Genomic DNA, 20,620 nt, shown 5'->3' with positions numbered 1-20,620 from the left:
AAGTCAATCAAGCGTGAGATGTTAAAATCGGATCCATAAATATGCAAGCTGAGACCACTGGACTCGACTGACAAGATCTTAAGAGCATTCTAACGGGGACATTTGAAAATACAAACGGGTATTTATTTCTATACAAAATTTCTCATGCCATGTAAACTTGATCACTATGCGAAGATGAACTTAGCTCGCCGATCTACAGCGCCTTATTCATCTGCTTAACGACCTTATCTGCTTCAAATTTGCGAATGATCCACATAATATACGCTTGCTGTGTCTCTGACATGCGATGTCCTTCGCGTCGATACCGAACAACACCAGCATGATACATCGCCCGCACTAATGAGGGATAGACAGGTCCCCCATATCTGCGCAGGTAACGGTACAGCCATTGGACAATATGGAAAGAGCGATTTGGTGCTAAGTGCTGAGAACAGGAGGCTGCAACTGCCAGCTGATGAATGAACTCAGCTGCAACATAAGGATCCGGACACCAGCTCTCCCGTGGAGCTGGATGGTATCGCACGAGAACCATTTCATCTGGGTGTGGAATAGGGATGGAAGCTTTGTTAAGAGATAGCTTGAATGATGTGTGACTGTCCAGGAGACGGATAATTGAAGAGATACTTTCCGAGTCACCTAGTCTCGCGAAACGAAGACATTCGTTCATAAACTGCGGATCTGTGAGGTCCATTTGACGGAACATCTGCTCGAAGGCGCCCTGGAGAAAACGCCGAGTTGTGTTGCAGATATCGCGGTTGTTCCAGGTGTCTTCCAAAGAAATCTTTGAAGTTTCGAGGTTTATAAGTGTTTGATGTGTGGTATTATTAATTAACTTCCTCAACTTGAGATCATTTGCAAGCAGGAGAAGACCGTTATATGGCATGTTGAGGCCATGGATGTCGCGTAAGAAGTCAGCGAGGAAAGACCCCGTCGTCTGTGACACAGTTTCGTACAGGTTCAGTAACAGGTAGATTGGCTGGTCTGTGGATTTTATTCTCTGAGTCACTGGTCCTAAAGAACGACTCAAGCTCTTCAGGATCCATAGTCGCATGACAACCTGATGCTGCACGGGCAGGCCATCACTTGAAGGGAATGCATCCAAGGCTTCTTGGTGATTATGCATATAAGCATGTGGGAGATCAGACCATGTTTGCGAAGATCCGATGGTTGACGCATTAGCGGACAAGCCCTGCAAGCAGTATTGCCATTTGAGGAGGTCTTTGTTGTTATCCGATTTTGTTTGACGATTGGAAACCAAGCGCTCGGTGACATCGATCAGACATTTGACTGCACAGTCAGGATCAATCTGCGTCAATATGGTCCTCGGAAACTCGAAGGAATTCGGTTTCGGTGAGTCGAATTCTTCGACTGTTTCAAGCCAGTCCAAAAGAAAGGTCGACGGCCAGTAGTGATCCCAGCCAGGACCGTGTGTCGCGACTATAATATCTGAAGCGAGTCGAATTTTGCCGACGCTTTTCAGCTCTTTGAGCCAGGCATCAACAACATCTTTATCCAAATCACGATATCCCAGAATATTGCAACGGCCGATAGCCTTCCATAAGAGACGGTAATGCGCTCTCAGGGCCCCCGGATCACTTCTTCCGAGAGGCTTGTTTTTCCCAACGAGGATATTTGGAATAGCTTTGACTATTGAGCAAAGTTCAGTTGATGGAACCAATCCCAGCTCGAGAGCACGGGCGATTGCATCCAGCACGGCGACTCGCGGGCTTCGCTTTGCTTGCGTCCGAGCAAACAACTCGACAGCAGCCAGATAGTTCCCAGAGCCTCGGGTGTTCAAAAATGGGTCGTCCAGAAATCTAACCGCCTCTGTAAAGTCCGTAGTCGAGCGCTTGAGCAGACTGTCGAATATTTGACGGCTGTATTTCGGCTTCCGTTGGAGATCAATCCCCAACCTCCTCGCAAAATCTCTTGCATCCTCAATTCCCCAGCGTTTTCCACACAGGAAGTGTCGAAGCCTAGATTCCGTGCTTGGCTTGTTTCTGTTCACGTTCACAGATGTTGGAATTCGGCTCTCCGGGATGCGCGAATCAATAGGATCGGGGTTATGATCGTAAAAGGGAAGTGAGGTATCGTTCGTCGCAAGGGCTTGACTGCTTAGATCTTCAAAAATGGTCAGTCACTGGAAATACAGAGGTTTTGATTGTTTTTGTGCTCACTTTGGGATTCACACTGCGGTCTCTGCCACGGGTGATCCGTCCATTTCATATGCTCCCTGCCATTGCGACCAAACAAGCATGCAATATCCTCCACTGGTGGCCCTCCTATTCCTGCTAGAGCTGTATTGCGACGTCTTGCGAGTCGCCTTCGCGCCTCCAGAGGACCGGGCACACAGCTACCATGTCGTCGTTGACCGTTGACGAAGCGGAAGAAGGTGGCCGCGAGTAAATCGTCGCTGACCCAGGGGTTTTCTAAGGTTGAAGTCGTAGGCGGCTTTAAAGCATGCCGGCAGGCATGCCTACCAAAAGACATGAGCTGTGGTATGGCATGTATGTGCAAGCCAATTGCAGTGTTGGGGTTCTGTCATTAGACACTTAACATTCGGTATGCAGCTTCAGCCGGGATTTCTTGGCGCGTGGTGACTAATCATGTAGGCGCGCCAATCAACAACGGGCAATATCATATCGATGATACATATGTATTGATGTATACATACACTTATACTAGTACATACTGAGTTCTCTCAATATCTTAGCTTTATATAGGTGTAAAGCAGAAGAAGGGATTGTGCTCCTCCTTGGATGTCATTCACTATATGTCTCTTCTGATTTCAAAAGGTGAAATATTGGCATAACCACTTCCAAGGTTGATGAGAAGCCACGGAGGCGTAGAGATATAGTGGAGTGTGAAGATAGACTCTGTTGATCTAATTAAGAGAGAGGGAGACAGGAAGAAGAAACACAGGCTATATATTGGTGTGAGACGAGGGTCACATGGAAATACCATAGTATCTCATAAACACTGATTAGTCCCGACGTCCATAGCTACATTCAAGTTGTTGTTGATCTTGAGAGACTTGATTATAAGATGCATTTCAACATGGTATCTAATGTATATATTTTCTAAGCTTCATGGCATGTGACAAGAGGAAAAATGCATCTGTGGTCAATATGCCTGGTCGCGTGCGAGTAGTATCTTTGATGCTTTGTAACGCGAACTCAACTAGTTGTGGTTCTGTCGATAGATTTTGGAGGGCATGGTTCAATCACCCATTCCAAGTTCAAGAAGGTAAGAAATAAAGAAAAAAGAAAAAAGAAAAAATATCATAAGGAAATAGAAGTAGGAATGTAAGAAGGTGTGTAGTATCAAATGCAAAATGAAATATGAAATATGAAAAATGAAAAATGAAAATTCAAAGGTCAAGCCTAACGCCAATGCAATGCATATAACAATATTGTTCTCCTGCCATGGTATCATGCTATCATCTCAGCGAAAACATTCTCAAAGGGCGTGAAAAGAAACATCAAGGTCATCATAGAAGGGAGTAACGGAAATCCCTGCGTCATCATCGACTTCTGCTTTTGTTTGTATCTTACTTTTCGCCAGGGAAGGGTTTCCGGCCCGTCACCACATAATACTCCATGTAAGCGTGGATGTTCCTGTTTTGGATACTCTTCCTCACATCAACAAGAAACACTTCAATTTCCACTTTGGACCACCCAAGAGCAAGAAATGGTTTATATGACCAACCAGACAGAGCCTCAAGGAAGTTACTCTGGCTCAATTCTCCAAGCTTGGACAGATACTCATCGGCAGGCCATGGATTTACTGGCAGCATGAATTTTCGCTGCTCAACCTCCACAAACCCCACATCTTTCATCCACTTTTGAATACGATTCGCTATTCGAAACTGACGAGTTGGCTCGACCTCTTGGCTAGAACGCACATTTAAGTCGAACCAGTCGTGAACCGCGTATGCGCTGAATCCATCCGGGTTTTCTGGGGGCATGGTACCATCGTCGCATTGTGGTTTGGGATCGAGCTCGTGACACTCGATATATGCGCCTGGCTTGAGGTGTTTATATGCTTGTCTTAAGACTTTTTTGAACGATGGCATTGAGCCTGTCATGTGTCCAATGTGAACGAAGTCGAAATAATTTGATTCCCAGAGCCAGTCTTCTTCTGTAGCGTCGTCGACCAGAAAGTGAACATTTTCGGGAACTTCTATGGGTTGAACAGGGGAAAGATCTGTTCCTGTGATGATGGCATTGGGAAATAATTTTGCTGCGGGGAGTGATGAGCTATTAGCTTTCATGAATGTGACACACACCACCTTGTCAGCGAGGAGCGGGAGATCCATACCCATTTCCATCGGCCATATACCAGTGCCAGTGCCAATGTCGAGAATCTGATCTGGCTTTACTAGAGGTACATGGTAAAGTTTATTATTCATGACGAGTTTGAACATTTTATGTTGCGATTCCAGTCGCTCGAGTTCTATACCATCATTTGGGTACGGATAGGCTGTATCTTGGTTAGGAAAGCTGCAGAATAGGATTTATGATACATTTGGGTGACATACCTCCTTCATGGTACTTGTGATACCGTCTCCCATTCTCGACGGGATAGTCCGTTACACTGTCAGTCAAGGACTGCGTGTCACTGTCGTTGCCTAGTTAGTCAATCTTCGAAATCTCGCAGCAAAGACAGGAGGAGACTCGTAGACAGGACGGTCATACCATTCGCTTTTCGGTTCCTGCATATCATGCATTAGCATTCCTGGTTCGGTATGTAAAGCAAGGAATTGGCGAGCAATGGGTAACATATGACCGAGTGACAAGAGGACATAGTCACCACAGGTTGTTCCGGGTATAGATTAGTACTTACAGAAGACTTGGGGCTCATCATGGCTGCCTCGGGTGTATACACAGTGGGATAAACCGAGGCAGATGAAGCCTTCAAGCATGCCAACCCTAATGAGGGTGGGAGAGGAAGAGGAAGGATGCAGAGGGGCTCCAGACCGGCGGGTGGGGGTAGAACAGATAGTAAAGGGGGCATAAAATAGTATCTGCGAGGGAATTGTGAGAAATAAGCACCTCGTACTCGTTTCAACCAATGGAGTTCAAGTTATTACCGTTCTAGTATAGTAAACGACAGTGGGGAGCTAGTAGTATTGAGTGACATAGACGAGGGTCACAGAATTTAGCGAGACACCACTTCGTATCCCGCACTGAATTGGTGTTCAAGGCCACCAGTAGCAAGCCTAGGCGAGGAAGAGAGAAATAGTGGAAAGGATGAGAGTGGGGTGGGAGGGCAAGATGGGAGAGGATTCAAGAGACAAAAAATTGGAGCAAAGTGGAATATATTTGGGGGAGGGGGGTAGGATGTCAGTACTTCGCCGAGCCCGACAGCTCGGGTTAAGTTATAATTTGGCAGGACGGGACAAAGATCCGGACAACTATAAACTAAATGCTGGCAAGCTGCCGGGGATCGACACCAGAAATGTCGCAACTATCAAGGCCCGCAGGGAAGGGGGGGGAGAGTGGAGTACAAGGGTGTGCATGGATGGAGTACAAAGTTAAGCCAGACTATACCGGGCATCCATGGACGTCAGTGTCGGGCAGTGGGTTTGGCTCGGTTTGGCTTTTTTTTTTTTTTTTTTTTTGTTCTCTTTAAGCGGGGGAGCGCTTCGGGTGGACAACCATGGAATAGTTTCAGTTTGCAGTTCTAGACAGCGTAAAACCAGACTCAGAAGAGCGAGGTGCGGTTGCTAGGGCTAGAACCGAGGTGGCACGGTGGCTGTAAAATGTTGGAATGACTTTTCCTCCCCGGGATTCACTGGTTCAGATTTTATTATAGTGGGGGGAAAGAAACTAAGGAGAGAAAGATACGGAAGGGAAGTCAGAAAATGGGTCAGATCAAAATGAGAATCGGGATTTGGGGAATAAGTTAAGCGGGTTTTTGGTAATATGGCTTTTTAACCAAAATCTTAGAAATCAAAATATTAATTCCCAGTAAAGAAAGAAAATAAAATCAAACCCTGTAAGCTTCAATTGCCCGACTTGGAGAGAAGCGGAGACTGGAAATACACGATACATGTATATGTACGCAGGTATAAAACCGCACATCAAATCCTTTCCCTGTTTGGTGGTTCGAGCGCAGGTCGATCAAGTCCTAGCAAAGTTCGGATTGAAATCGACCTTTTTGGGAAGGGAATGGATTTGATTATTCTTGTTCTTTTATCCCACATGGATTTTATATCATTTTTATTTAATTATTTAATTATTTAATCTTATTTCCCCTTTCCTCGTTGATCATCTCCTTCCCCCAAACACCGGGCACTAAATCATGTCCCAAGATGCTGGGAAACATAAAAATGACTTTGATCGCACATGGGAAATATCTGCCAAGGGTCTATTTTCCACTAAACTGCGCCATTTCCATATTGTATAATCATTTTTGAGTTATGTTATGTTATTTTATTTGTTATTTCCATGTATGAATCAGTTTCCCAAGGACTCTTAATCTCGCAGGTAAGCGTAGCCAATGGTTAGGTCTCCCAGTGGCCTGGGAATTTGCAACCGGGCCAGCCACGGGCCGCTCCACCCTTTGCCCTGGGAATTTTCCCCGAGAAATACAAAAGGGAGAGAAAAAAAAGGAAAAAGAAATGTTCAAACATGTGTGCATGAACGCCGCATGGGTGATCCTGATCGCCATTCATCCCCGACAGTTTGGGTCGACAAGTTGAACCAGGTGAACTGATTGGTTTTTTGCACGGTATTTTTCCCCCTCCGAGGAAATTTGGAGAAGAAAAAAAAAGAAAGTGAAAGGTTGGGCTACCCTAGGCTACATCGAGAGAGTATGACTGTGATGATAACAAATCTCTCTGATCCGCCACTGAATGGCAACCTCTCGGCCCCGCAGCACGACAAGTGGAGCTGTTGTCAGTAATCCTGGATTCCACTCCAAAGGGTGGCAGGTCTAGGTACCAAGATATGGAATTTCTTGAAACTTACAGCTTCGCTAGTCTTCTATAAAATCAATGATTAAGCTTTGGATTTTGTCATCATACTTGTGCTTCAAATATCTTCTTCCTCAAGGGGAAAATGAGTATACAAACTCGGATCCTTGTTATGTACAGCCCCTCGTTCACTTCCAAGGTTTGTCGTAGCGGTATGGGTGGAAGAAACAAGCTAGCCTATATTGTTGCAGGGAGTTTCGCATCCTGCCCCTCCGGAAGAACAAAGTAGGTGCTCCGGCTGACACTTTAGTGCCATTCCTACCAGAACTCCGATCTGGCGGTGGACAAATTGATCTGTCAGAAATAGCGTCCCCTGTGATGCGAAATCCAGACGCCTGGGCGCCAGTCGGTCGCGTCATTGGTCTGTTGTTCATGCTCCTCCAGTTCCTGGATCTATTTAACTTGACCTATGGGTTGCCCCCAACGCTGTTCTTCTTTAATGTCCGTGCGTGGTTTCTCCCAGCATAGTGGAAGAGGGGGTCTTCTATAACACAACAAACCAAGATAAATGAGTAGCATTATGTACAGCCTGCGAGAAAAAAGAAAAAAAAGACAAAACTCACGGACCACACATCAAGGCGGGGATCAGGATCTGGAAGCTGCACTTGCGGGACATGCGAAATGCTCCGGTTATCCGGGATTTGGGATTATACCCTGGTCATCCAAGTCGTTGGGCTCCCAAATCCTTGACTCGGACTCGTGGCCTCGTCATGGTAAGAATTGGGTAACCATGCATTTTCTTTTCTTTTCTTGTTTGCATAGCCCAGTGCATACCAATTAAATCGGTATATTTCTCCGATACTATTCGGGGTATTCTCCTTTCCTACTAGTAGACTAATCTAAACCTACATACGCAGTTAATAAGTGCAGCAAGAAATCGTTTTCAGAGCTCAGATTAGCCGATCCGATGTCATACTAGTCTAGTGATTGACAAGGAACACGAGGAAATCGTCCCGTCTCGTCAATCGACTGTCGTGAGAACGGCTCGTAACCTAGCTAATTACTGTAGAGGCTAGGGGGGAAACTCCTAACCTGCTGTACTCGGCGTACCCCGAAACCAGGGCGAAAGTCAATTACATGAATAAAACATGGATTTCGAAATGTAAGTAACCTTGAAACCTTTCAAAGAGATGGGAAAACCCCTAAATTATTGATAAAATAAGAAACATCATGATAAACATCGTCAACCTAAAAGTATGTAACCTTGCATATAGTATACTCCGTAGTTATCCCAGCAATATTCTCCCCGGGTTTGCCCATGGTGCTGGGATTCCCATTCTGAGGGAACCCCATGGGCTTTGTTGACAATCGGACGAGTCAAAATCATCCTGGCCGACCCGACTGTCAGGAAAGTGTCGGGTTCCAAAGTGTCGGTACCGCCGGCGCAGGAGCCATACCCAAGAAATGGGGGTCCTAGAGGGAGATCAGGTATTTCTGAAAAATACTGGAGTTTTCCCTTGTCAGCAGATGAGGTGCAAGAGCGTTATAATGTCTTACGGTGGTCTACGTGCGGGCGCAGGAATCCTCCCTAGGTTCTGCATCTGGTCGGCTCATTGCGACCGTCTCCACAACTGTGGAGACAATCTTCTTGGGCAATGATTTCGTTCATAGGTCCAGTTGAGGACAGATTCGTACTGTATGATCTGATCAAAAACAAAACAAGATAAAAAATAAAAATAAAATTTGTTGGCCTTGAATATGGTGGAACCTCTATGGTCGGCTCGTTTCCGGTTCAGTCAACAGAGTTGACCTATACAAGAAATGAAAGGATCTCAAACTCTGGCACTTCTTATTCCGGGCTGTTGTCTCGGATTGGAATATTTGGCCCCAGCTGAGATTCAGCAACATGTTACACGAAAGAGGCGCCGGTCCCTTACGATCGGACTGTACCCTGCATATTGCATGAAGAGGCTGAGAAGGGAGGTTTCCATAATGTACACATCTATAAAGGATACTGTATGTGAGAAATCAATCTTAAATCTAGGGAAGAGAGTATTGGAAATTCATCCATGAATACCCATATACAACTATGCAGTGCAGTCCACGGATACTTCCTACATGATGCGTAGTATGTATGTAACTCAACAGGTAATCAAAAACACAGCTGGCTATGTGCATACATGAAGCAAGACATTCGGTCCCTTGAAGACGAAAATAGCAATCTCGGCCGGGAGAATCCAGACATACTTTCAGGCTTCAAGGTCATTAACCAGTTTAAGCGCACTGAAACACCTAAAGAATGTCAATTATTCATCGTTCAGCCGGGGAATGCAAGCCTCTCTAGCCCGTCCCTCCAATCCACCAATCTAATGACATAAAGTGCAAGGCTACGTGGCTAGCAGGAACAACAATCCGAAATTTCTAGCGGCAGGGCCAAATAGACCGCTTCAGTGACAAATACTACTTTTCCCCACAAACCAGGCGTCCCACATTGGACCACCCATTCACGCCCAATGCTGTCGCTTGACGACATACTGTATCTGCTCCGTACTCACAAAAACTAAGAACTAGTTGATACAATGGAGGCAGAATATCAGGTCGCAACCATGGTTCTAGGTGTTCATGGGACATGAAAACTTCTTCTGCTGCGGGGGACTATCGGCGATCATTTAAAAAGGCCCACACGCGGAACATAGTCGAGCTGTCTCGGCCAAGACCACGTTCCAACCTAGCCTATGGGGCGGCACACACGAACTAAAATCAACCTGGTGGATGAGACCCATTGCCCGTGCTCTTCTCTTCTCACTCACTCAGCAAGAAGCTAGTGGGAAGAGAGAGAGAGAAAAGGCCTAGTCTTTCGCACAAATCCGGTATTTGGAATTTGCTAGGATTTCGTAACTCTATCATCGCCATACGATTGTTCGAAGTGGAGCCTTTGGCCAATCGGCAAGCTGGGCGGAGGGGCCATGCATGAATGACACGGGTCGCTCGCTGTCAACGCAGGCGAAAGAAAATTAATTCTGTAGATCAAGCGCGTTTACTTAGACTGGCTTGAAGTTGCGATCTCATAGCCAATAATATGGGGAATTGCCGAGGTCGTGATTTTTACGATCGAGGATCTCCTCGGAGGGCGACCCTCCCGCTGATGGATGGAACGGAGTGGAGGCTCTAGGCAGTTCTATGGCTTGATTTAGAACCAATGAGTGTGCTTGACAAGGTAAATTAATTTGTCATTGTTTGGTTCGATATATTGTTCGAATCGCTCGGATGCAAGCCTCCGGTGACGACGGCACAAGCAAGATCAACAATGGAATTTGGAAGCAAGCGTCTTCCTTTCTACCTGAAAAAAGGGGAAATATTCCGAATACGTATCTCCCCTTGCGCGTTATGACCTCAGATTTCTACGTAGTATTTTCTTCCTCTTCTAGATGTGGCGATATTACCTGTTCATTGTTGTTATCCTCCACCGGATAGTTTTGGTCCGTCCTGCTTGCGGGATGAAACTCGGAGTCACCGAAGAATCGGGATCGGGGATCGGAATAAGAGTACATGCATAGTTGGGCAAGATGAGAAACTCCGTCCAGCGCTTGGGTATCCCTTGCTGATAGATGAGGACGTATGCCAAGCCAGTCAGCTGAGCCAATCGGCTCAACATTTGAAGAACAGTTAGAATACTACATAGGTAGAGGATTAGTCAAAACATCCCGTTGTTACATATGATCCTAAGTATATGGGTCTACCTACCTAGATGGACATACATGGCTCTTGAGTCACTGAGATCATCAAGATGTTCTCGGGTTTTAGCCGCATTGTCTCAATAATGAGTCATGGTCCCAAATAAGGGTTCCAATAGCCTGCATTTGATACCGGAAAGAAAAATACATACCAGGCGCTGTGCATATCGCATGCGTCGCAGAACTCGCCCGAATGAAGCAATGAGATTCGTCGATTTGTTCAAGTTGTAGTTATCCCAAAGGTTTTGTGGCTAGGCAAAGTTTGTGAAAAGTAGCTTAAAATTGGTAAAATTTCGACAGTATCCCACCTCTGCTGTATTGGTGTTAGAGGGCACAACTTGAATTGATTTGACATAAGAAGAATATGAATTGCTATCGCTAAAAGAAGAGTTCTTATCAGTTCTTGCATCCACTAAGGGGTGTAAAAAGTCTCATCAACCGTTCTGCCACGCATCTGGGCAGGCTAACTTCCGCGCACGTAGATATCTTCGAACAATATATCTGATTTTGTCTCGGGGACAGGCATTCTGAGCCTCTCAAACTTCGTGATTAACCAAAGCTCGCACATCTTTGTCAATAGCTTTTACTTCTTCGTCTGATAATATGCCCCACTCAATTAATTTGGCTTTGAGATTTGAGATAGGATCGTTCTGTCGTTCTTCCTGCAGCTCCTCGCGAGTTCGGTAGGCTATTCCTGGATCTGACATAGAGTGCCCAGCATATAGATAAGTGGCATACTCATAGACAAGGGGACCATTTCCAGCTTTCACAAAGTTTCGTCCATGTCTGGCGGCAGAAAGGACAGCCAAAACATCCATTCTGTTAACTCGCAAGCCTGGAATGTATAGGCTACGCCTGAAGTAATCGGTCGAGGCAGAGGCCCTTTTTGCCGATGTCCCCATTCCATACTTGTTGTCTATGGTGACTATTAGCTCAATGCTTTTTTAATAATTCCACAATCGAGTCATCCGATATACATTCTTTCGCATCCAAAAATTCCTGGCAAATTCCATAGTTTCGCCATGTTGAACGCCCCATGAACCTGACATTGATTCGCAGCACCATCACCATACAAATTAATTGTGATGTTTTTCGTATCATTGTATTGTTGTGCGAGTGCAATTCCAGTTCCTAGTGGTACATTTGCTCCCACAATACCATTGCCTCCGAAAAAGCCCTTTGCGTACATGTGCATCGAGCCACCTTTTCCATGGGTTATACCGTCACGCCGAACGAGAAGCTCTCCAATAATTGAACGAATGGTGTCACTGCGAGTCAATATATTGTCATGTGAGCGGTAGGCTGTAATGAGTTTGTCTTCTTTGCTGATTGCATGCTCGATTCCTCCGGCGACTGCTTCTTGATCTAATGATAAATGATAGAATCCAAGGAACATTTTTTGTTTGTACAAGTTGTCTGCTGCCATTTCCATACGTCTTTGAGATCATAAGCTATTGATTTTCATTGTGGAGTCATAATTAGTGGCCATACCTTATCATTGTCATGTCATGGTATAACTTTTTCAGTTGACCCCTAGTGGTTTCTGATGTGTGGTGGTAGATCGATATGTCTCAAAACCGGTTTCCTTGATTGGAACGGTGAATTCTGCATCGTTTGACTATATGAAGGTCAGCTTGAATTTCTGGCTAAGTAAAAACAAAATGGCATACTTCAAGGATGTTTTCCACATTCGCGACTTGGGCAAAGCTACGAGATGTAGTATGAGGTAAATGGCTCAGGTGAAGGGGAATTCTGCTGTGAATCACTTGAGGTAAAAAGATATTTTTACTTGAAGCCATCATCTTTAATATTTGAGTTCAAATTGGGTACGTTGAAAGAAATGCTTCCTCACCCTCCAGAGCTCTGCACTTCAAGTTCATTGCACTGTTGAGTGGAGATCTAAATTTGAACTTGATGGCTGTCATGGCTCTATGACCCAAGTGTGAATTTCCCAACAAATGAATAGTGCCTGGTATTCAATCAATTTGTAGCGAGGCAAAAAGAGATATAGAAATAATTTCTTTTCTCTTCAATCAAATATAATATGCGAACTGTATCATTCATTAATTTCAAGGGATTTTCAACTTACATACAAAAAAAAGTAAAATATTATAGAGATCTTACGTATCTTATACAATTTCTAAAATAGTACCTGCTCTCGGACATGGCAGCCCAAGTATACTACATAGTACTAAATAGTATACATCCAGTTAAAGCCCAACATTTGAATACTTGCGTAGTCACGGATGAATGCAAGCGGCTCCATATATCCTATTTTGGAGATGACTGCCCAGGTGATATTACTAAATGTAAAAATTTTCAATTCGAAATTAAGATCTACAAGTACAATAGGGAAAAAAAGTTCCAAATTAAAGAGCAAGCTTTTACATACATGTACATAGTTTAGGTATAGAGATATCATCAGGTGATTGGATGGCCCCAAGGCGGTCGGATAAACCCTGTCGCCGCAATGACGCATTATGGCTCCACCAATCAACAGAGTAGTCGAGGAAACTCTTCCAACATTTGAATCTGATATTCGATGATATTGTGCCAAGTCTCACATTTGAGCCTGCAGTATTGGTACAGGCGTCAGGGTTGCCCCAAAAAACGCGTCATACACGGTCCAGGGACTCGCGGAGCCCGAGTGTTAACCGCATAGTGACAAACCAAGACCTGATGCGCTTTGAGGCACCGAGGTAGGCATGGCACGCCAAACCCCAGCCCGCGCTACTCGGAGTAGGGCATCCCGCGGTCGCGAGCCAAAGCATGGGAAACCACACGAAGGTCAAGTCCCGGAGGTTTACCAAGAAATGCTGGAAGAGGCCGAGGCGCGAGATCCTGAACAGTTCCACACGAATAGGCCCATCAAGAGACGCAAAGTGGGTGATACGAAGGCTATTCCAGTCGACACGCCGGTAAAAGGCAAAGCCAGAATTGTGAAAGAGCACAGCCCAGAGATGCCTAGCACTCAACAAATGCAGACTGTTTATGACTCGACTACAGAGGACGAATCAGACATTGAATGGGAGGATGTGGATGTGCAGCAACCAGCACAGGCACCATCTAATCTAGATACAGCATTACAAGGTGGGGATGAACCCCTGCAGATTACTTTTGACAAGGAGCCGGAAGTCAGAAAAAAAGTTCCGCCTAGAAGAAAACCTGTCACGGCGGCAGAGAAAAAATTGCGATTGGATATCCACAAAGTTCACTTGCTCTGTCTGCTGGGTCATGTGAACTTGCGAAACTTGTGGTGCAATGATGATGAGATACAGGTTCTTACTTAATGAAACAACGAAGACTAAGCTCCATATATCTAACTAAAGTATACAGAAATTGCTGAAAAGGCAGCTCCCAAGACGGGTAGTCACATTATTGCATCCCGATGAAGACAAACAGCAGTATACGAGATCCACGACTTTTATGGATGGCCTTAACCAAGCGGCTGATATCTTCAACCGGAAATTCCGAGTCACTAAGCCTGGGATCAAGCGAGCACATTGGGCTGAAGATCAAACTCGGCTGAAAGAGAGACTGGTACTATTGACCCAAAGCATTTAAAATGGAACTGGATGTGTTTTAACATATGTGTAGGAATCAATAATGTCTGACGCGGAGGTTTTCCTATCTAGAGCAGATTTTCGGTCTCAAGCCCAAATGATGCAGGGCTCACGCGACTTCGGAGCCCAGTTATTTTGCGCTCTACTTCGATCAGTCGCCGTAGACGCGAGACTAGTGTGCTCACTCCAACCGCTGCCCTTTTCAGGTACGGTAAAGGACATGACGCCATCGAAAGCAACACCGAAGTACATTGTCATCTCTTCCGATGACCATGACACTTCCACGGATGAAAGACCAAAGGCTTTCAATTCTGCGACGCCTTCAAGATCACGAAGAATTGGACGCCCCGAGTTCATCTCGCGTCCAGCACAGTCCTCTGCACGTTTGGGTTAGTAGTACTCATTTTCCTGCATCATTCATAGGCTGATGACTTTTCAAGGTCCTCGCCCGACCCTACAGGAATCTTCATACCCGGTATTTTGGGTGGAAGTATTCAATGAAGCCATCCAAAAATGGATTGTAGTTGACCCATTGGTGACCAAGTCAATCGCAAAGCCTTCCAAATTCGAACCCCCATCGAGCGATCCGTACAACAATATGAGCTACGTTGTTGCATTTGAAGACGATGCTTCCGTTAGAGACGTTACAAGAAGGTACACAAAAGCTTTCAATGCCAAAACACGCAAGCTTCGAGTCGAATCCACCAGAAACGGAGAGAGGTGGTGGACTAAAGCGTTACTAGCATACGAAAAGCCCTTTCTTGAAGACCGAGATGAGGCCGAGGTCAGTGAATTGACTTCTAAGTCTGCCGGAGAACCCATGCCTCGCAATATTCAGGACTTTAAAGACCACCCAATCTATGCTCTTAATAGACACTTGCGTCGGAACGAAGTGATATTCCCTGAACGAATCATTGGGCATGTTGGCTTGAGCAAAACTACATCCAAAAGCGACAATCTGGAATCAGTATATCGCCGATCCGATGTACATGTCGTGCGCAGCGCTGACAAGTGGTATCGGTTGGGACGGGACGTCAAAGTGGGGGAGCAGCCATTAAAACATGTCCCTGCTAATCGCCCCAAAGGTGCTTTCACTAGCGATGACGAGGGCGAAGAAACGGAGCACACTGCTCTTTATGCAGGGTTCCAAACTCAAATATACAAGCCACCGCCTGTGGTGCAGGGCCGTATACCCAAAAACGCATACGGAAATTTGGATGTCTATGTGCCCAGCATGGTGCCGCCCGGAGCAGTCCATATAAAACGAGCAGAGGCATCTCGGGCTGCACGAATTCTAGGAGTTGATTTTGCAGATGCATTAACCGGATTCGATTTCAAAGGTCGGCGTGGGACTGCTGTCTTTGGTGGTATTGTAATTGCACAGGAATACCAGGAAGCCCTGGTTGAAGTTTTGAGGAGCATGGAGGATCAAAGACAACAGGCCGCTTTTGAAGCAAGAAGCCAAGAAGCTCTCCGATTATGGCGACTTTTCCTGTTGAAACTTAGGATAGCGGAAAGGGTCCAAGGATATGCCACCGAGGATGAGGAGCCAGACAATTCATCCCCGGAGGATATGAGCATTGATGCAGCTGAAGGTGGTGGAGGATTCTTTCCAGAGCCAGACCAGTCCGCAATAAGCCCCCCCAAAGAGCCTTGGAATGAATCGAGAGCGGTGGAATTCGCTCCTGGAGCTTACCATGCTACCGACGAGACTATTGAGGGTGTCCCCGAATGGGAAACCGATGATGCCGGCGGTGGTTTAATCCCAGATGAAGCCATGGAAGACGAACCGGGCCCCGAGTCAATCACTCCTCATGTTCCACCGATCATGCCAAAGCCCAAACAAGAAAATAACTCAAAGGCATCTCGATATGAACTGGTAGTGGTCCCAAGCAAACCAGACTCTGTCTCTGAACGTCCGCTAGCCAATGACAGGGCAGTTTTCGGGAAGCCTCAAGGCTCCTCTAGTCAAGCTCCCATTACGGTGGATTCTTCGACAAATTGCGATTCTAAATCTGTCAGCCTCGAAGTCATTTCCAGGCCACCATCACCTTTCAAAGTAACAAGACAGCCCCCTCCCTCAGAAGATCCTGATAGTGAGATTGAGAAGGGGTCGTTATTGTCTGAAGACCCCGAAGACGAAGATGCAATTCCCGATTGGTTAGTTTGATCTATCTAGATAAAGGATTACAAGCCAGTAATCAGATTATGTGAAATAACATTGCAAAATTATAAAATTGAATATTCAGTAAAAGAAAAAGAATTCAAGCATATCAATCCATCAATCAATATACACACGTGACCACGTCTCGCTCCCTTCACGCGTTTGACGCGACCCACGGTCCAGGCTCCCGAGGTCCACTTGCCAAAACGTCATGGGTCAATATTTACTCATTCTTTCAACCTAACCAAGTGTACCAAGAAGTCCTTATGCCTTTTGCATCAAATTGCAATGACACCTCATCAGAGGCGCAATAGATCACCGGAAACACCTCAAGTCCAGACCAGAGCTTCAGCGAGACCCAGTCCTCCAGCAACATCAAAGATCTCGAAAAAGACTCCGTCTGCTAGGACGACTCCTCACTCATCAGGATGGACACACCCCCGACCAAAAGGCTCTCGATTTGATCCGCGCGCCCAATCTACCCTTACACAAATTGATTTTGTGACGCAGACCCCACATCCAGATGACGAAAAGCTTGACTACCTCGATGACACCGAATCGCGCGACGATATAAACAATGAGCCGGTAGTCCAAAAGGAGGCATCTGATGATGATGGCGACCACAGACAATCATCGCGGACAAGACCGGCTCATTCGACCTTCGAAACCAATAACGACCACCCCAAAAGGCGACGGAAAAGCACAGATGTAAATAATGGGACAATGGAACGAGGCCAAAGCATCCGCAAGAGCCAGACACCCAGAGCCAGTGTTGGACCAAAGAGCAAGCGAAAACCTACAGAGAAACCGACTACGAAGCGGGACAAAACTCTTACGCAAATGAATTTTGTGCGACGCTATATCACGATTGACGATGACGACGTGAACGACCCGAATTTGAGCTACATAGAACCGACACCTAAGAAATTACCGGCTGGCAAGACTTTTAAGAGCCCCCAGAGTGCGAAGTTGAAATTTGAGAGCCAAACTACGCCCAGTTCTGTGAAACTCAATCGCCGAATCTCGGAGGCTGAGCTGGACCTTTCAACGGGGGAGCCAATATCTGATCCTGGAATAAGTCAGGCGGCGGACAATGACAGCTTGCCGCAAAGAATAATGAATGCAAATGGCCCGATCACACCACGTAAGCGAAGACTTGAAATTCCATCTTCTCAGTCACCCGAAAGCCCGGGTCTGGCCATTATAACATCATCTCAATTCCGTGACGAAACTGGATCCCCGTTGAAACGCAAGTCACCGAATCTTGCAAATTCCCTTGGAAACCAGATCAAGGAAGAGGCACCTAAGCCTCAACGCCTAGTAGATGACTCGCACGACCAGGATCATACATCTCCAAACAGAACGCCTACGGAAAATTGGCCCAAGGTGGTGGTAGGCTCAAGTCAACGCCAGAGGACATTCAAAGAAAGACTCGTATCAAGTGGGTCGCATGATGAGTCGAGGAGGCAAAAACCAACGCCAACTGAACATGAGCCGACTCGCACCCAAGGGGATAGAACTGTGGTGTATGAAACGGATGCTGAAAGCGACCAAAGTGATACAGAGTCTCAATCCCATCATGCCCCTCCAACACCAAGTCGAGTGCAAGAATCTCAAGTCGAGGATACGCACAATTGCAGCCCTACCCCGTCACTGGGAGGCGACGACTCGCAAGAACTCCCCTTGCCACCTAGTGCCCAGTCCCCCAGTAATCTGGATGATTGCCCACCATCCGAACCTCCGATGTCAGATGCTTCCATATACTACCAACGCTTACAGCCTGCTACACAATTCCCCCATGAGCCTATACCGATGCTTAGTACCCAAAAGCTATCCGAGCTATTTCCGAATGAGGGCAATACGCAACACATTCAATCCCGTGTTGAAGGCACGCGAGATACTCGAGCCCAGCGCTTCACTGGTCCGTTTTTGCAAACGCAGACACAAAGCCAAGATTACGAAGAGCCCGAAATCGTACCCGAGTCTTCACCTGCTAGGGAACAAAATGATTCCATCGAAGAAAATCAGGCAGAGTTCCATCGTCCGCCTGTACGAGAGCCAATTGTACAAATTGAATCATCCCAGCCTGTTGAACGGGCCAATGCTAGAAATGGCATTTTGTCACGAAGTCAGCTTTTGACATCGAGTGTCATGGAGAGTGTTCCTCTACCGAACTTTTGGATGGGTAGTCAGGATAGCGTGGGAGAACCATATAGTTTACCAGATCGGTAGCTTCAGACATACTGTGATGAATGATGGCTCTTACTATAAACTTCTATATCGCGTGTTTTTATTGCCTAGATAATAAAATCCGTATGCTGATAATTCATTGCTTTGATATTACTCCAATTTGATCTAGGTTTCATCGTAGAGCTCACCTGGCAGTCGCTAAATAGCCTTATGATTGGTTCCAGTCAGATACGCCCGGTACATTATGCGACTCAAGGAAGTAGAGAGGGCCTGAGGCAAGCTAGATTATTGAGCCATCTGTGGGAAGAATGGCGCTTCTGTACGCCCACTGTTTTAGCTTCCAAGTGTTTTTCAATCTAGGGAGATATTGCGAATTGCTGTGGGAATAGCATCGAACACCTGTACTCCCATGATTCAGTCCGACATCAGAGGATTTTTCTTAAAAAGACAAATATACCGCAGTAATATCAGTAAAGAGGTGTGAGTAGTTCAAGTTGATGGGTTGATCTGCAAAAAGCGGGGCGGTCGGCCCGTGAACTGAACGCGGAGGTGCAACCTCAATTGTTTGTTCCGTACAATTTCCTCCTCATTAACCCCTCACCATGGATATCGCATACGACCACATCCAGGAGGAGATCCTCTCTTCTAACAAGGAAGGAGAAAATTCTACTTCCAACGCCGGGAACTCGAACATCAACCTCAACACCGAATTTCAAGAGACCTTCCGTGCCTTCTCCGCCAGTCCATGGGGTACTCGAATTGGAGGACTCTGGGATAATGTTCGCAAGCAAGGCGAGACCTACTATGAAGGCGCCCGACAGGAATACGCAGCAGCAAGCGAGGAAGCAGTGAAGGGCTTCTCTGGTCTGAGGGAGACCATTGTCGATCGGACAAAGGGGCTCTCTCTCAGCACTGCAACATTGACCGGCAGCGAAGGTTCGAAGGACGAGGCGGCCACACCAACCGCCATTACAGAAGAAGGGGAGGCACAGGCCGCCGAATCCAGCAGCGACGGCTTCATTTCTCGTTTCAAGGCTGAAGCGGCTCGGCGACTCAAGGAAATCGAAAAGGCCGAGGAGGCTGCTGATGAGGCAATCTTGCGCTTTGGTCAGAACATCAGTCAAAGGTTACGTGAAGCTGTTAGCATTGTTCCGCCTGAGACAGATGAGTCGGGCAAGCTTTTATTTGAGAGCAAGGATGCGGATGGCAAGCGGGTGATTCATGCGACTCGCTTTGATGCGCAGCTGCATGTAATTCATTCGAATCTGGACAGCTTCACCAAGGATCCGGCCAGTGATAAATTCCCAGAATTCAAGGAAGACTTCAGCGTTGATGGCAAAACAGATGAGATTGCTTCTCATTTGGAGAAGTACCCTGAGCTGCGAACTGCTATGGAAAAGCTTGTTCCCGAGACAGTGGAGTATGTGGAGTTTTGGACACGGTACTATTTCCTGCGCCTTGTCATCGAAACCGAGGAACAGAAACGCAAGGAGCTATTGAAGGGTAAGTCGTTTAGTCTCTATGGGGGATCCTTCTCTTGAATGCGCAGTTGACTCATGCTTTTATTCACAGGTGCCACAGCCGATGACGAAGAGGTCGGTTGGGATGACGACTCTGATTCTGAATCCGCCTCTCCTTCTACTCCCCAGGTTGGCCCCGGTGCTCAGAATCTTGCCCCCAACAACGAAGCCCAGAAGGCCGAGCCTCGCCGATCCAATGACCAGCAATCCCAAGCCGATAGTGAGTCGAGTTACGACGTTGTAAGTGGCGCCGCTAGCCGGACCCCTGGTTCTCCCAAGGAAAAGAGCCCTACCACAGACTCAAAGGCAGAGGACAGTGACGATGATTGGGAGTAAGCTACATATATAGCTATGCTTTGCCATTATTGCCATTAAGAGTCGTGGGCGAGGTCGTATTTGTCTGGTTGAAAATGATCTTTGTGTGGAATTGGTACCTCTTCTTTTCCGGAGTCTGGTTGTGATTACTGGGTCATAGGCGTTTACATGGACTTGTTATCTTTCTTATTCCCGGGTTCGTTCTTGTAACTCGG

At 46.4% G+C, this 20,620-nt stretch overlaps 8 protein-coding genes across 8 annotated transcripts; 4 read left to right on the top strand and 4 right to left on the bottom strand.

Annotated features, from left to right (window-relative positions):
• Window positions 1-193: 193 nt before the first annotated feature.
• N7478_003072 (uncharacterized protein) lies at window positions 194-2,490 on the bottom strand (the record flags this gene model as incomplete). The annotated part of the gene is made up of 2 exons (XM_056919286.1): window positions 194-2,114; window positions 2,192-2,490. 2 exons carry the CDS (start codon window positions 2,488-2,490, stop codon window positions 194-196), a joined length of 2,220 nt encoding a protein of 739 aa, XP_056782444.1.
• Window positions 2,491-3,550: 1,060 nt separating this feature from the next.
• Window positions 3,551-4,735, bottom strand: N7478_003071 (class I SAM-dependent methyltransferase; the record flags this gene model as incomplete). Its single annotated transcript, XM_056919285.1, has 3 exons — window positions 3,551-4,482; window positions 4,541-4,620; window positions 4,698-4,735. 3 exons carry the CDS (start codon window positions 4,733-4,735, stop codon window positions 3,551-3,553), a joined length of 1,050 nt encoding a protein of 349 aa, XP_056782443.1.
• A 5,585-nt stretch (window positions 4,736-10,320) lies between these two features.
• N7478_003070 (uncharacterized protein) lies at window positions 10,321-11,179 on the bottom strand (the record flags this gene model as incomplete). Its single annotated transcript, XM_056919284.1, has 3 exons — window positions 10,321-10,593; window positions 10,806-10,904; window positions 11,132-11,179. 3 exons carry the CDS (start codon window positions 11,177-11,179, stop codon window positions 10,321-10,323), a joined length of 420 nt encoding a protein of 139 aa, XP_056782442.1.
• Window positions 11,180-11,189: 10 nt separating this feature from the next.
• On the bottom strand, window positions 11,190-12,158 carry N7478_003069 (putative pyruvate dehydrogenase E1 component alpha subunit; the record flags this gene model as incomplete). Its single annotated transcript, XM_056919283.1, has 3 exons — window positions 11,190-11,592; window positions 11,631-12,089; window positions 12,145-12,158. The coding sequence occupies 3 exons, from the start codon at window positions 12,156-12,158 to the stop codon at window positions 11,190-11,192; spliced, it is 876 nt and encodes a 291-aa protein (XP_056782441.1).
• Window positions 12,159-13,358: 1,200 nt separating this feature from the next.
• Window positions 13,359-13,943, top strand: N7478_003068 (uncharacterized protein; the record flags this gene model as incomplete). The annotated part of the gene is made up of 1 exon (XM_056919282.1): window positions 13,359-13,943. The coding sequence occupies one exon, from the start codon at window positions 13,359-13,361 to the stop codon at window positions 13,941-13,943; it is 585 nt and encodes a 194-aa protein (XP_056782440.1).
• Window positions 13,944-14,814: 871 nt separating this feature from the next.
• N7478_003067 (uncharacterized protein) lies at window positions 14,815-16,386 on the top strand (the record flags this gene model as incomplete). Its single annotated transcript, XM_056919281.1, has 1 exon — window positions 14,815-16,386. One exon carries the CDS (start codon window positions 14,815-14,817, stop codon window positions 16,384-16,386), a length of 1,572 nt encoding a protein of 523 aa, XP_056782439.1.
• A 282-nt stretch (window positions 16,387-16,668) lies between these two features.
• On the top strand, window positions 16,669-18,612 carry N7478_003066 (uncharacterized protein; the record flags this gene model as incomplete). Its single annotated transcript, XM_056919280.1, has 1 exon — window positions 16,669-18,612. The coding sequence occupies one exon, from the start codon at window positions 16,669-16,671 to the stop codon at window positions 18,610-18,612; it is 1,944 nt and encodes a 647-aa protein (XP_056782438.1).
• A 560-nt stretch (window positions 18,613-19,172) lies between these two features.
• On the top strand, window positions 19,173-20,426 carry N7478_003065 (BSD domain-containing protein; the record flags this gene model as incomplete). The annotated part of the gene is made up of 2 exons (XM_056919279.1): window positions 19,173-20,073; window positions 20,143-20,426. 2 exons carry the CDS (start codon window positions 19,173-19,175, stop codon window positions 20,424-20,426), a joined length of 1,185 nt encoding a protein of 394 aa, XP_056782437.1.
• Window positions 20,427-20,620: the final 194 nt, after the last annotated feature.

This window comes from Penicillium angulare (assembly GCF_028827245.1).
Source record: "Penicillium angulare strain IBT 27051 chromosome Unknown utg000003l_segment0_segment0, whole genome shotgun sequence".
Taxonomy (NCBI): Eukaryota; Fungi; Ascomycota; class Eurotiomycetes; order Eurotiales; family Aspergillaceae; genus Penicillium; species Penicillium angulare.
Note: the sequence above shows the minus strand (reverse complement) of the source record. Positions and strands in the feature narration are given on the sequence as shown.